The 16209-nt window shown below is 46.3% G+C and overlaps 1 protein-coding gene across 1 annotated transcript in view; it reads right to left on the bottom strand.

The window, feature by feature from the left end:
* Positions 1–1474: 1474 nt before the first annotated feature.
* LOC107192199 (UDP-glucuronosyltransferase 1-7-like) overlaps positions 1475–16209 on the bottom strand; it is a 28146-nt gene continuing 13411 nt past the window's right edge. The window contains exon 3 of the mRNA XM_015581406.1: positions 1475–3373. Within this exon, the coding sequence (XP_015436892.1) occupies positions 3076–3373 (298 nt within the window). The 3' untranslated portion in view covers positions 1475–3075. The remainder of the gene's footprint in view (positions 3374–16209) is intronic.

A 16209-nucleotide genomic window follows, 5' to 3' on the forward strand; every position in this document is an offset into this window, starting at 1 on the left:
ATTATCGATGGCAACAGCTTTCGCGCGCGCCGCGAGCGTGTTCCCAGTGTCTACGAAGCCGTTAATGGGCTCCTGAAGTACCAACCACGGTAGAAATCGTTAAAGACACGCTAACGATATTTCTCGGTTACTTCGGCTGTCGACAAAAAATATCTCGCCGGGGCGAGCGATCGCTTAAAGACGCAATTTAATCGGGAACTTTACATTCCATTACGTCAAAGAAAAAGTGCCGTATCGTCGACGGTGTACAGTTTCTCTTCCAACCCCCCTTGCACCCTTCCACCTTTCGCTCCACGGTGAAAGCTTCCTGTCCAGAGAGTTCGTCCACCTGAAATTTTCCTTTCAAGGAAACCCCCTGCACGAACTTTCAAATAGCAACCAACCGTCCTTGCTAATAAATGTTGGAAAACGTTGTATATCGTTTGACACAAATATGGATTTTGTTTATTTTTTTCAGAATGATAGGTGTAGAAAAATTTAAAAATAATACAATTTGAAAACAATGAAGGAAATATTCAAGGGAAAGACTAATGGTTTCAACATGTTGACTGGCACAGTAGAAGATGCCGTACGTAGCTAGACACACTTTACTTTTTTTTCTAAGTCATAAATCTTCGAAAGTGTCTTATGCGTTTGGTTAAAAAGGCTGTTGGTCTTGTTTCAAAATATACTGCAATATTAGTTTTATGGAAAATTTGATAAGGTATTATAAATATTCCAGCTTCTTTGCAATGCTCGTATGACCTATATTTGGATCAGATGCGAGTAGAAGTGTTAAAGATGTGCGAATTGGTTCCATGATGGAGTATTACTCGCTGATATTAAACAATACATTACACGGCGATACACTGACACCAACACATCGAACGTGTTCTGATACTAGGTAATACGGATAACTACCATAATCCATAGTGAGGGACCGTACCCATGAAGGAGTACATTGTACTTGAATTTCAATTTGTGCAGTTGTGATAACCTGTCCCCTTTAATGACACATCTATAATTCAATAGAGCTTCAAACGTATAGCTTTTAGTGCGAACAGTGAATAATTGACTATTAGTCGTTACAACTATTCCATACATTACATACACATTACTTTTACACATATTGAAACATTATTTTACGACTTACACAATTACGAAGCGTATAATCTACTTCTGTCTGTTTTCATAGTTCCTCCAATTTATTATTCCAGTTCGACGTACACGTGTAGATCAGTATAAACTCATTGCTTGTGGCAGTTCGACGTCCATACATACTTTCCCGTTTCTTAAATATACATTTATAATATATTAAATATTTACATATATTAAATAGATTAATATATTAGTAGTGAAATGTGTTAAATCACTACTAAGCATTGAATTCATCTAAATTAACTACCGCCCGAGCCATTCCTTTAGTAAATAATTACCTGGTCAAGGGGTTAATACTCATACTTCCAGTCATTAAGGAACATTCTTCGTTAACAGTTCATTGACTTTATAAAATTTCTGACTTTCAATACCTTCGGTAACCAGAATCGTTAAACAATCCCCTCCTCGAAACGAGTAGCTGATTATCGCCCACGATAATAACAAGTATCGAGTCGTGCTAGTCGCGCTAAAGGCATCTCGACAACAGACGATCCGCCGATAGCGGTTCCTAGACGACGTCGACGACCAGGAGCACGAGAGTTGGGGCTTATCTCACGGCGGCTGAGAACTGCGTCGCGACACGCCGTTCACGCGGAATTTCCACCCGTTTATCGACTCTACCCCTGTATCTTTACGAGCCGTTATCGTTGATTCTCACGCCGCTTGGGCACGTCGACGGAAATCGTCAACCCGACCGAAAGCAGACACGGGTGGAGCACAGTAGGCCAAAAACAAACAGCGGAAGAATATACTCCTTGCGTTTAATCCATCGGGACTAGACGGCGATCCATTTCTGTTGGGGTTACCTTCACCTCAACAATCATTTCACCGACACGAGTTCATCGACATCGAATTTTGCCGACAATATTTACTCACCGACACGTTTAGACCACAGACAATCATTTCATCGACAATGTTCACTTTTTTTTTTAATTGATACCAAAAGAACTCTCGATGAGCTATGTGACTTCAGATGAGTTTACATAATCAGTCCAAGAACCTAAACCGAAATCATAACAATTTTCAAGCCCTGGTTAGAACCTCCAACTGCGAAGGCATCCAGAACCAACGGACGGAACTGCGTCGTCTCACCCATAGTTGTTACACTTCGCCTTTGTTGGGAGCGCAAAGACGCCAGGTTGACGCCAGTCGGCAACTCGGCCACCTGGGAAATACCTGGTAATTCCCGTAAAGCTTGTATTCCTTTCTTTCTCTCTCTCTCTCTTAGCATCTGGCTGAACCGTTCGCTCGCCTGATTCCTGTCCTCGTGAGTCTCCTTTTTTCCACGCGGTTGCCTGTCCCTTCCGTCATCCCGTCTTACCTCCGCAGGAACCACCTCCAGCACACCAAACACAAGCGAATGGGAGACGAGCATCCGCGAGAGAATTGGCCACAGCCCCGACTTCCGTGCTCTGGAGGCCTCTGTAATCAGGATTAGAAATGCGCCACGACCCCGGACACCCTGATGATTTAATTTACCCAGCCTGTTCGCTCTTTCCATTCGACTCCAGGAGTCGCGGCTGAGTTTCCTCGCAACGAGAACAGTCGTATAAAAAAAGTCCACCGCTGATTGGCTATTGTACGGAACTTTCCACATCGAAATCCAACGGAAGTAAAAATTGATCCCTCGGTAGGTCGCTGTCTCGGTGAATGGATCGGGAAGAAGTCCCGTGGACGATGGACGTAAAACTTTCAGGAACTGAGGGGGGGCACCCTCTACTTAATGATTCGCGAAGCAGCCAGCGAGCACACCTTCGCGACACTAGTTTCAGAAGAGTATCCGCGGACAAACAGAACGCGTGGATCCACGAGGATGGTTCAATAGTTCTACACCGGTGTTCGAAACTTCGATTGGAAGCACTGACCTTCTTTCCTTCCACCGATTCTCAGCTAGTCGAGGAAGAACCGAACCAGTGAGAATTTGAATAGCCCAGGTCGTCAATCTCTTTTCTTGGTCGACGCGCGTTGATCGATGTCCTTCGATTTTTTACGAACGAGTAGGAGATATTTGGCTAACCGATAGAGCACGTAGATGATCGTTAATAGGACGGTGAACAGGAAAGTGTAGACGTCGACGAGATTACGTGTGCACCAGGACATGTTCGCCCCTGCGGTCCTCACGTAGGGTACACCGTTCCCGCGACCAATGTACTCGGTCCACCATACCGCCGTTTCCAATGGGGTTGCGGGACGATCTCTGTACGCTTTTGATAACCTTCGAGCGTTCTCGCGGTACCTGTAACAGAATAATAATAATAATTTATTTTAACAGGTGTTGTAAACACTGATTCTTATATGCTTAGTGAATAGCAGTTACAACAACTATCTGTTTACACACACCACAGTACCAATGACCATATCCATGCTGAAAATCCCCCCGATCACTAAAGATCGCCCATACAGTCGGTTCAAAGTATTTTCTAACGTCACCACATACCATACAAACCTACGTTACGGTCGATTACGTTTAACTCAAGCGCAGCTCGACAAGTCCGCAGCTAGCAACGCTTCCCAGGGTGTTTCTTCCGGGTCGAGACGTTAACAACGTAACAGCCCGGTGCACAATACACCGAGGGAGACCGTCTGAATAATTCATGAAATACATGGAAATCGATCGACCATTCCATACCAACATCGAACGAAAAAAGATGCCGCGGCGATACTTTATAAACGTCTCTGAGAGCTTTTAACGGGCGCGCTCATATGTCACCGGCGAAACAACCCTTTCCATATCGACTATCAGGCACCAGAGGTTTGGATGGCGGCCGTCTCGCCCCAGGGAACATCGAGAACATTCTCCCCGTTCCCCTGGGATTGGTTGTTCGAAACGCGCCTTTAAGCGCCAAGTGCTCGAATCCTCGAAACGTACGTGTAGCGGAATAGTCCTGGGGAAATCGTTGTCGAACAGACAGAGATGGGACGGAAAAAAGGAAACGGGAGGCGAGAGGGTGAAAGAGGAAACACACACGATGCACGCCAGGCCGGAAAGGGAAGGGGTAGAGAGTAGAGTGGTAGCTAGCAACCAGCCCTGACGACCCGGAGCACACAATTTACCAATCGGTACTCTCCATTATTCGTGTTTACAGCTGGAGGCCGCGAATCAACCTGGTCGTCCCCCCTGTTATTTGCCTCGGTCAAATTCAGTCGCAGCCCTGCGGTGGTTTTGAATTAACCATCAATTTTAAGCGCGTTCGACGTCCCTTCCGTCGACGCTGCGCGGTGCCCGTACGCCGGGGAACACCGCGTCCGCGATGTTTCGAAAGGGTGTCGGACCGACTCCGCGTCGATGAAATTAATTTATTGTCGCGAGCGCCAGCAAGAAGGGATGGGACGCCACGCGGTCGAAAAAGACGGAAACGGAGAGACTCGACGTGGAAATTGTTCACGGGCTTTTGATTTTAGAGGGTTTGGTGTGATCGATCGTCGACGACTCGTGAATGATTGCCTCGACCATACACGAGGGTTGTGAGTCAATATACAAACGACAACTATTTGATAACTTCTGTCCTAAATGAGATACACAGGGTGTTGACCGTTAAGGGGTCTTCCCACTGTGACATCCTAAAAAATTGTCATTTTTTCTGTCTCCACTGAACGCTGGATGGATACCCAGCTTAAGAAGGTTAAATCGATCCTCTCGTTGTTAATCTCTGATGAGCGTTGGTTCGTTGTTTCAAGCACTTAGCGTTAAAAATCGTGAGTTTCCATCCTTCCCCAGTTTCATCCCACCGATTCCGACGTGACAATCGTTCCAGAACAATTCCTTGCCCGCTCGGCACGGTGGCTCGGTTAGTCCCATGGGCGCCATAGCGTTCACGGGGACATCGTTCTTTCTCCACCGCAATTAAGAATCCCCTAACCGAATAATTCTACGCGTGGGACGCCGCGGATGAGTTGCGCGTGCTCGAGTTTCCGCCCCCTACCCCACCGGAAGTCGTGGACTCGCGGAGGAACGAAACGGAGGAGGCCGGCTCCGTGTGGTGGTGGTCCCTCGCGATAACGTTACAAGTCGGGAAGTAAGTTCGTAACGCGCGTCGGTGCGGCCCGGGACCGAGCGACAACGATCCGAGATATCGCGGGAATTATGATCCCCCGGAGATACGAGGCGGCCTCTGAAATGGGGATAGAAATGGTTCCTCGCCTAACTTTCGCTACATCTGCCTGCAGACTTTCCGGGGCTAAATAATTTCGCCCGGTTCCCGATAACGCCACCCATCCACCGCCCCCTCTGGCAACCCCTCGAACTATTTCCTATTCGCAGAAGGAAAGAATCCGTGGGTGGATATCCACGAGCGACTCCGGAGGATACGATCTTTCGAAAGTTTACCACCTTGTTAACTCGCCCTTTTAGGGAGTGTCCATGGAGTATCGATCGATTATTTGGGAGGTCGGCTGAAAATTGTATGGGTCTCGATCACGTACCGGATAAGGTGGTAATGCTTATTGGGTAATTAACCTTATAGTTAGGAATGTCCTATGTAACAAATTATCGTTTCTCAAGATATTTCAGCACATGTTTTGCAATTCGCGAATAACCCCGCCATTTCGTAACATTTTTACTTTCTAAAAATTTGAGAATACAGCTGGAAGCTACATTTATATACTTAAACTCGTAATTATCATGAAGAAACTTAAAAAGATTAAGTCTAGCAATTCAGACCCAGCGATTTGGAAGACAACTGTACATACAATCCCGAAAAACATCGCCAGAGTCACAGAATTCAATGAAGTACCATAGTACCATAAATCTAGAGGACTTTATGGACACCTTGTATGTTTCTGGCATACTTTACGAGATCGTTAATTTCCATAACACGGAAATTCAACGTTATCACATTAGTTACGATTCTACTCACATTCGTGAGTGAGCGAAGACGGGAAATCAATTCCATCTCACAGATCCCACAATTCGAAAATATATCCAACAAAAGGTCAACGGAATATCTCCATCGAAACATAACACCCCCGATGTAATTGCGAAAAAGTTAATTAAGCAGTCGAGAAGCATAACGAACGATCCCGACGAAATCGTCGCGCGGTTATGAAATATTCCCACGAAAGAAATCCCACCGCGGCGTAGGTGGAGAACGTTTCACGATCGGGGGCGTGTTGAGTGGAGAAAGGGGCATATAATAAATGAGACTTCCGGTTATCGGGATCTCGCCACGGTCCTTTGCCGCTTGCAAATCGCCCTGGAAACGAGTCACGAATATTCCGGGCCACGGAACCGACGCCGCTGAATATGCAGGTACATGCAATTAAAATATTCGCCGACGCCACGCGGCACCCAGTAAGGGGGAGGGGGGGAGGGAGAAGTAATTTTTCAAAAAGTTAGTTCGCTGGTCTCGTCATGCGTTATATTGGCCGGCCGAAGTCGGCGAAATTCGAGGCGTGTTGGTCCGCGCGGAAAGTAATCTTCGTCCCTCCCCCCCCACGCCCCTCCCCCGTGCTCGTAATTCCTTCGAAGTTACTTTACGATTTCCTCGGGACTGGGCTCGAGCTCGTTGTCGCCCTGGCCGCCAACCCCGACGCGTTACCAACTTACTTTCCCGACTTGTAACGTTATCACGGCGAGGCCGACGAAGAGGAAGCCTCCTCTCCCCGTCTCTCCCAATTAGCCGTGGTAACCGAACTCGAGCACTCGACACACCCCCTTTCTGAACCACTCCCCCTTGCCGTCTCCGTCTTCCGTCGGCGCATTATTCAGGATTCTGCCGGCAGTCGTCTTCTAAATTATAAACCATAAATTTCGGATCGCGTTACAAATAGCGTCGCAATTACGGGCCCGAACGAGGCCCCTCCCATTCGCCCGCGGAACCAGATACACGCCGCCCATGTCTCGGCGGGGAACTCGGGGAGCGATCGAACGGAGAATATAGTTCCCTTTGAAATTTCGCATTTTCTTGTGATCCTGAATTCATTAACCGTCACGGGAGTAGTATGGATGGTGTTATTCAGCTTTGAGGGGAAGGGGGAGGGGCAACGTGATACAGCTGTAACACGACCGCGAAACGCTTAACAAACAGCCGTGCGAAACGACCGGTCGCGCGTTCCGCGACCCCACGCTAATTGGCCCAGAAGCAGAAAAGTCCGACAAGGGAGGGGGGAGGTGGGAGGGTATGTTTCATTTGCACCTGACACAAACAACGTTTAAATCCTCAATTACAGTCGCTCGCGCGCGCGTCACGCGGACAGGATATCCGTTTGACGTACGTGCCCGTTAATTTTGGAACGTGGTTCCTGAGGTCCTTAAATTGTTTTGTTTAAACGACACAAGGTCTCGTTCCTATTCTCCGATCCGTCGGTTTAAAATTGCGTTTCGGTGTTGAACGTATTTTATTGCTTAAACGTTGTCGCGTGATTTTGAATGTACTGTAAAATTGTAAGTGATGATGGTTTATACTGTATGATGGTTTTAGAGAATTTTGAAATTAGGCAAATATTAGTTTCATTAACGAACGAATATGGCGTACAGAGCGCACTTTGTAATTATACTGAATGTTCTTATTGATTAATTAGAATTAATTGCTGTTACTGTATACATATTGTGTTAATATGTGGAGCTCGCCAATGGCTTTCATCAGAACGGACAGTTTGCTGATAGCCTTTGAAGCACGAAACGCGCCAACAGTTTGATCGAAACAGATCGGTCGTTATAGAATTTCCGCATAGCTAGAAACCCTCTTTACAGTAAAATGGGAACAGTGCAGCCCAAAATTTGTCACTGCAATTCTGCAACGTTCTCTGTCCTAATGGATCCTAACCGAATTTATTGCATTTAACATTTTGGTATAAACATTAATTTACAGTTTTGGCTGGAAAAGAGATGTGTGACATATCCATAATGCGTCGATCGAAGTGTTAAGTATGTCCACTTATCCAGAGATTACGTTTCTATCCGATGTAATTCGAGTCGGACGATTTTAAAGAACTTCTCTCCACAATCGTTATCGAATAGAGTCGAATGGATCGAGGGTCACGTCGCTCCGTGACCGACCGTTCCGAATTAATGAAACGCAGCAGCCAAGACAGCCGAGGCGGATCGGAAAATGGGAAAGCCAGTCGGTTTAAGGAACTGCGATGAATTTACAGTGACTTTGTTCTTTTCAGCTTCCTTGCGCCCTAGTTTGATGAATTTTCAACTAACGAGTGTTGCCGGCGACGCTTCGGAGAATGTTTGTTTCTTTTCGTTCTAATTAATCCTTTCGACACGGAAATCGAACTGACTGGTCTACGTGTTTCCGTGCCACTATATACGATCCAAATAATAGAGGGTCCACTCTAACAAAAATACAGCTCCAACTTCTTTAATGGAACTTTTAGGGCATGTAGTAGGCTTCTTCGACTTTACAAATCACCACCGATATAGGGTCTGATACTAAGTTTTTGAGTTATTTGCTTTTGGAGTTCCCCGCGTGAATTGAATACAAGTTATGTTGCCCGATTATTCGTGGGTGTTGTGGCGACAACGTCCATGGTTCCTACCGTAATGGCGAGAGTTCAAAGACGTACCTTCCAAAGATGTTTTCAGATGTATTTGAGACATATTTGAAACATATTTGTGACATACTTAGGACATATTTAAAACATGTTTGGCACATATTTGAGACATATTTAGGATATATTTGAACACTAGCCATCACGATCAAAATCCTGAACGTTGCATCAATGCTCGAAGCTCGATAACAAACACGAAAGACCAGAAGTGATTAGACGGTTCCGGTTGTGAAATAATTCGAGGGCGAATCGATACAGCGGTATTAAACCCTTGCGCACGGAAGAATAAATGCCGGGGCCAAGACATTCGCGCTTATCGAAGCTCTCGTGGCGCCTTGGAAACAGAAAGAACGAAGGAACCTCCGGTGAAATGGCCCCCAGGCCCCGAGCTCCGATCCAATTAGATTTTTAATAAAAGTTTACCCATCCCGCCGCTCTGTCCCGCGAGTCACGTACCGGTTTGCGTCCCTACGGGCAGAGAAAAAGATTAACTGGTTCCCAGGGTAACCGGGCTTTTGACACCAGGCTACCGGATGCCCTACCGCGGATTAAAGAGTTCACAGAGCACCATCATCGATACTTGTCTATGTTCTCATCACTCGATATAGGTGTGGCGAATACTGAACTCGCTAACGTTGTATTATACAGCACGTGTAATCTAAAGGGTGATAAAAGAAACACTCTAAAACTTTAAGGATTTATAGCACTCACCAAGAAGAATGAAAAATGTTTAATTAACATAGGTCCTACTACTTATTATGATATTTGAAAATTGTACGTGGATTTGTAATGAGATATGAATTTTGTATTGAAATGGAAGGAAAGCATATAGAACGTCTGTAATAAATGTGAAAAAAAACTTTTATTTCTTTCGGAGGATTGATTTCAGGACCTATGTTGATTGAACATTTTTTAATCCTCTTGCTGAGTACTGTGGACTTCTAAAGTCTTATACTCTATTCCTTTATCACTCTGTAGATAATTCTCTTCCACATTAGTCTACTCCAAGAAATTGACTATCTGTACTCGACGTCCCCATTCTTTTCATGTCACCGTATAAATATGGTAGTCGTAGGTTGTCTAATCCTCTGACTACCACATCACTCATATGCGTACACCTGTGCCACAACTTACGGACTGGAGCTTGAAATTCAATTTACAGTAAGAAGTCGACTCCAACAAATCTAGTTACGTCCTGTGTAGCTCGAGACTGTTGAAGAATGATCAATGTTTCGTACGTACAGTTTCTGTTCCGTCAATGAGGACTTCAAAACTCCAATAATTTTCTGAAGCCTGTTCTAGTAGTCAACCTGTTACGTACACCGAATACCACAGAAAAGTATAGACTCTATTTCCTACGACTGTAATTATAAAAACTTCTCCTGGGACACGCCCATACGAATTTCGAAAAGGCGAGCGTGGCTCTGTGATTTCCGAAGTGGGCGGAGCATCCGGGCACCGAGGGCGAACCCGAGGGGGCTGGTCCCCTCCCCCGTTTTAAGCAAAGGAGAACACAGACCGCGGGCCAAAAGGCGATCTTTACCGTGGAAACGTACCCTCGAAGACATCCGGCCTGCCCCGATATAAGTATTTCGAGTTCGAAGGGTGGGCGGGAACCTTGGCAGCCGGTGTGGATGCATAAAGTCCATGGCTGTCCGTAGCACCGGGATTCTAAATTATCGCGGTTCGCCGCGGCGGACACGTGAAATCTACGTATTCGTAACCCATTCGTAGAAACCCCTTGGCAGATATCGAGAGCAATAAGATCGGAAAAATACACCGTAGTGGGGGGGGTAGGGCAGAACACTCCGTGGGCCAATAATCCTCGGCTGAGGAAACGCGAGAGAAACCGATTTTATATCGTTACGACCGATTAATCAAGATTGTATATGATGTTAATTCCATTTCGGGTCGTTGTTGGATTTTTTGAGTCGTGAAGGGGAGGTTAAGATTTACGGGACAAGAAAATTTATTTTTACCTACCATTGACTAATTCTAATTGGATGTATACTAAAGGGTTACATACCCGTATATGAATAAATAAATAAATATTTATGTTCCTATTGCGTCTAGAACCAGATCAATTCCGTTGCCCGCTCGAAACGATCGAGGCGCGTAAGTCGAGGGTCGAATCTGTATCGACGGTATTGTGTGGCGAGAGGAAGAGAATCCGTCGACGGTGGAACGTCACGGATGGATTACAGGGAACGGAGAGATATCGCGATTACCCGACGAGGAAATAGAAAAATCGTCGATGGAACCGGGTTTAATAATCGTGGTCGCTCGCCGTCTTTCGATTACGCTGATTCCGTCGATCCTCCTCTCCCACCGAGCCCGCATCCAGCTTTATAAAATCAACCGGAGGGCGTCGGATCGATTGAAATTCACCCCGTCATCGCTAACTTCCCTTGATTAAAGCGGAACCGGTGAGTCTTTCTTTTGCCCACGCCTCAGTTTTCTCGAACGACGTCGTGGAACGGAATTAGGAACGTTGAACATGGACGATTTTAGATCAGTCATGATTTATATTTTGCGGAATGATACGTTAGATATTGATAATGAAACATCTTGCAATACATAGGTGTTGTCGATTGTTCGCAACGAAGTCGCGATTTGCCACTGGTCGTTGATAAATAGACTGCGGATTTTTATGCAAAATGACATTTTGTAAAGTGATTCATAAAGACCAGAACAAAAGTTGGAATTGCTTTCTTCTCTAAAATACTTCACTGGGTATAGAATAATATAGACACCTCGTTGACTCTGATGAAAGTTTTGTCTTTAGTTGTACTTGATACAGACCTATACCCATCAATGCATAAAATGCGCAGTCTATTGATAAGTGACCACAGATCAAGATGAAATAACAGTGAAAGTTCTTCCACTTTGTACTCGTAACTAGAGTTTAATCATTATTTCATCATGATTTGAACTTCTTCATAACCGTTCCTCTGATGTGTAAAACGCAAGAGATTCCATAAATGGAATTTCGAAAAGAATTCGTCGGACCTAGATTATACGAACCTACCCTGCTCCCGTTGCGAGTGCATAATCCGATTAAGACGGAGGATAGGGTACTTACAAGCTCTTGATCATCCCAGATATAATCTATTCCAGCAGAAGCCATTAGGAACACCGAACAAATTTCTACTTCCTATCCCAAGACGCGTATTTCGGAGCACCCTGTGTGTAAAACCGATCTCATACCTCCCCCACCCTCGCCAGAGGCTTCTCCCCGTCGGGTGCTAGACGGTGGTCGGGAAAATCCAATCGCTTCCCAACGATATACGTCTTTGTAACTCGATAAGTCGCCCGGGTAATGCGGCGACGGCGGCGGCAACGGTGGAGGGAGACTTGGGTAGAAAATTTCGACGTCCAGCAAGGAAGGATAGCAAGATTGAGGGAGGAGGGGGGGTGGTGGAACGATAGGAACGAGATCAAAATCCGGAAATCTTATCCCTTGCCTCGGATATTCGGATGCGCGGTCGTTCCGAGGAACACGTGACGCGACGATTCGAACGAAAGTGCTCCACGTGGGGATGGAAAATTGTGGTTCTATCTGGAGCAAAATAAAAAAAGAAAGGGAAACGTGACACGTTTCCTCGACGTCGAGAAGGACAATCGAATGATAGAAACGGAAGTAACATCGAGGGTGACGTCGTGTCGTTTAATTTCACCAAGGGGTGGGACCGTTCTTCCGGTGTTGTTCGCGGCCCCACGGAAATTTCCAGCGGACCACCCCCGCGTCGACTCATTCAACGAGGCAAATCCCGTCCAGATGATACGAAACGGGAGAGAGATAGATGCAGCTCGCGCCGGAGAATTGAATTCGGCCGGGAAGTTTCGATCATTATAAGATCAAAGGCGTCTCTGCCGGGATTATCCGGCGCATGGAGCTTAATAAGTCCGCGCCCGAATGCGAGAACGCGGGAAATAAAATGGAAGGCAATATTCATCCCCCCGGTACGAATGAAAGGGAAACTCGGTACGTAACAAGATCAAAGTCTTACCGGTGCCTGCCTGGTCTCGTTCTATCTCTCTTTCTCTCACTTTCCTCGAGATCTTCGATGCGCCTCCGCGAGGCACCAGCAACGTCACGGAGAAAAATCCCTCCTTAGAGAGAGATTTACTTCGATTCCCAGTGATTCATTCTCCCTTTTTACCCCGGTGCCGTATAAATTTCGAGATGGATCTCCGCGATCTTCGGGTAGGAGGATTAAAGAGTACTACTCGCGCGGTACTACACAAAAGGACGGACTTACGGGTTCGATTCCTGGAGAAATGGACCTTTAACGGTACGAAATTTCTGTAGAAACGTCTCCATCGGGAGGAAGATAGTTTGACGATGAAAGAGTTTGTCAGTTCGTAGTCGAGATTCGTATCTGACGATTCGATTTGGCGCTGACTTTTTCTGCGAAATTATACCTCCAAATGTAACGATAATCTGAACGCGATTTTTCCGATTTGTTCGGCCGCTATTCGCTGTAAATCTGGGTATGATGTGGTTCCGTATTATTCGCGGTACGGTTTATCATTACGCTGTATTTGTTTCGTTCGTTTAGATGAATTATTGCGGATAAAAAATTCGCGGTAAAACCACACGCTTCTATTATACAGGGTGTAACAACCAGTGATTTGGAACAAGTTTTTAGTTATCATAAATGTTATCCGAAGCTTTGTTAACGAGATATTAACGAACAACCCCGACCAATCAGAGCTCGGCCGGCAAAGAACGTCGCGACGAAATTTACAAAGCCTCCCATAAGATTTTTGCTAAGGAAAAACTTGTTCCAAATCATCTCAGGAGTGCCCATTTCAGGGACCTACAACACTTTTGTTACACCCTGTATACTAAACTGCTACTTTATATAAAATCTCCCCAAGAAGCATACAGGTTAGAATAACTGTATTATAAGTAATGTATTAACTATATCTATAACATTGCTTCTGCACATGTTCAGAATGCATGCTTTATAAAAACCGCAAAATTTGAGGAGTCAGCAGTCTAGTAATATTATATAAAAGTCTTTGGATAAAGACTCCCACAAACCAACGTGAAATATTCGCAGCGGCAGCGAATATGGTTGGTTTGTGGGAGCCTTAAAACACGGCCGCTGAAAAATCACGCGAAAAGAGGTCGAGGCCCGCTTCCGATTGGATCGTTCGATCATCGCGGGGGAGGAGTTGTGTTACGAAGATGTCAGGTGGGCAGACGCGCGAACGTCTGTATTAAGGCGGCTTTCTAAATGCGGCTTTCGTGTACATCGGCCCGCGAATGCATTATTCAAACACTTGTACCCGTACACGTAACTTAAATAATGAAATTCAGCAGATCCGTGGAAGCCAGCTTTTTGCCTCTCCCCGTCTTCGTCCCTTTCCCCTCAATCGTCTCGCAGCCACGCTTTAACTCCGCGCAATGGAATATATTCGCCGGTAAACACAATACCGAATACGCGGAAGTTCCATTTGCAAATAAGCAACTTTTTAATCCGAGAACCGCGAGTAGACCGGGCCAGGGGCGAGGAAGCGATACCGCCCGAAGTCAGCTGCCTAGGCGAACTAACTTTCGAATTCGCGCGGGTGAAGCTATCCTCCCTTGGAAACGAGACCATCAACGGAACGCCTCCGCCTCGAGGGCAACATTCGCGCGAAAACAGAGATCCCACAGCGTTAGGGGGCACCGACACGATTCTCGAATCTGTTCGCTCTCGTTTCATACTCGGAATAATTCGGGATTAGATTCAACGTGAAATAATCATTGGTGGAAAGGTTTTCCTTACTTCGTTGAATCCTACGCTTGCTTGTCTTGAACGTCTTCGTGTATAAATTGAAGGGATAGGTTTTCATAAATACTCGTGGTTTTGAATCCACTGACGACCAGGAGTTTTTAAGTTTCTCGTGTAGGTATCGCCAGGGTTTAAATAAAGCAGTTTAGAAATAAATTATTTCTGAATGGAATAAGTACGGATTTTACGCACTTAGAACCTATAAGGCTCTGTGAAATACAGTAAGAGACTGACGTCTATATTTCTCTTTTTGAAATTATAGAAGGCAAATTAGGGAACAGACATTGTAAAGCCTTCGATCGTCGCTCCTTCCACCATTTTGGAGAACCAGGCATTACATCTATCCTCAGAGCTCTATAACTACTGTGCACAGTCTGTCTCTTCAGAACTATCAGTATTTCACAGAAAATTACTTCCTTAAACTCAAAGACCATTAAGATAAGCCGTCCATAATTATACCACATTCTTCTGGTCATCTTATCATTTCCTATATTTTCCATGCGACAGCAAACAATTGCAAAGATATACACGCTGCTATCGACAACGCAAATGTACCTCTTCACTCAACGATAACATATGTAGTTCCCCGACTTCGAGCAATTATTTCTCTTCAGGATCATATAGCCCCGACGACCCATTTAAACCGTTCGATGCTCGACTTAGGACCCTGAACTTCTTTACACTGCCCCCGGTTTAAGAAGCATCAATCAGAGACGGAAGTTTCGGTGCTTAATTCTCCCGGTCTATCGAACGGTTCTCCCATTCGTCAAAGCGGAACCACCGTCTATCCAAGAGTTAGCCCTAACCCCCCCGGGGGGTTGGTTGGTCCAATTACTTTCCCGTTCGTGACACGTTCCACGCGTCATTACGCAGCGTCTCCACTCTCCTGTTCATTTCCACCGGTGATCTTAACCTCCAACTCTCAGGTCGACCCATTTTCACGTTTCCCCCCCTCTCGTCTTCGCGGCCATTACGCGTCCCTTACGAGCCAGCAGGTGCAGCGAAGCGGCGGTCGATGCCTGGCCACCAACCCTCTTTCTCTTCTTCGCCATCCCCCCTGTGCAAAACGAAGATTCCCTCGCGCGAGGAATAAGAATATATCCCGGTGCCCGCATTTCGTCTCTCGAATAAATCCGTGGAACGAAAGGACGTCCCGGCGAACGAGCCACCGGGAAACGGGGGATGTGACGATATTCCGTGGGGTCGGTTCCGCAAGCTGAAACTCGTCGTCGTCGTCGGGTGAAAAGGGTTAAGCTCGACGGAGAATAAGGACGAGAACAACAGAGCAATAAAGCGAGGCGAGGGTCGGTTGGTTCCAGGAGGAACGAGAGAGGACGAGTAAACCGAGAAAGATAGATGAAGGGAGCGAACCGAGCGAAAAACCGGAGGACAAAGCGGACTAGCAGGAGTATGAGGGAGGAAAGGGGTGAAAAGGAAAGGGGGCGAGAGTTGGGTGTCGGGCTAACTTGACGACGGAGCTGCACTATGTTATCCCTCAGCCGTAACCGAAGAAGAAGCGGAGGAGCAGGGGCGTGCCTCGTACCTCCTTACAAACTGCCGAAACTTTGACTACCACCACCCCTTCCCGCCCGCCCTTCCGACTGCTGGCTTTCCGTGGCAGCTTGCACGCCTCGCCACACACACACACACACACACACACATACATACGCAAGCGCCGTTCCTTTCACCGGTCCGAATGTACCTACGTGCACGCGCGTGTCTATTCTTGAGAGGGTGAACGCTCGAAGGAGGTGTTCGAGGCTCGACACACTCGAGCTGGTCTTTTAAA

The sequence above is a fragment of the Dufourea novaeangliae genome, unplaced genomic scaffold (genome assembly GCF_001272555.1).
Source record: "Dufourea novaeangliae isolate 0120121106 unplaced genomic scaffold, ASM127255v1 scaffold299, whole genome shotgun sequence".
Classification (NCBI taxonomy): Eukaryota; Metazoa; Arthropoda; class Insecta; order Hymenoptera; family Halictidae; genus Dufourea; species Dufourea novaeangliae.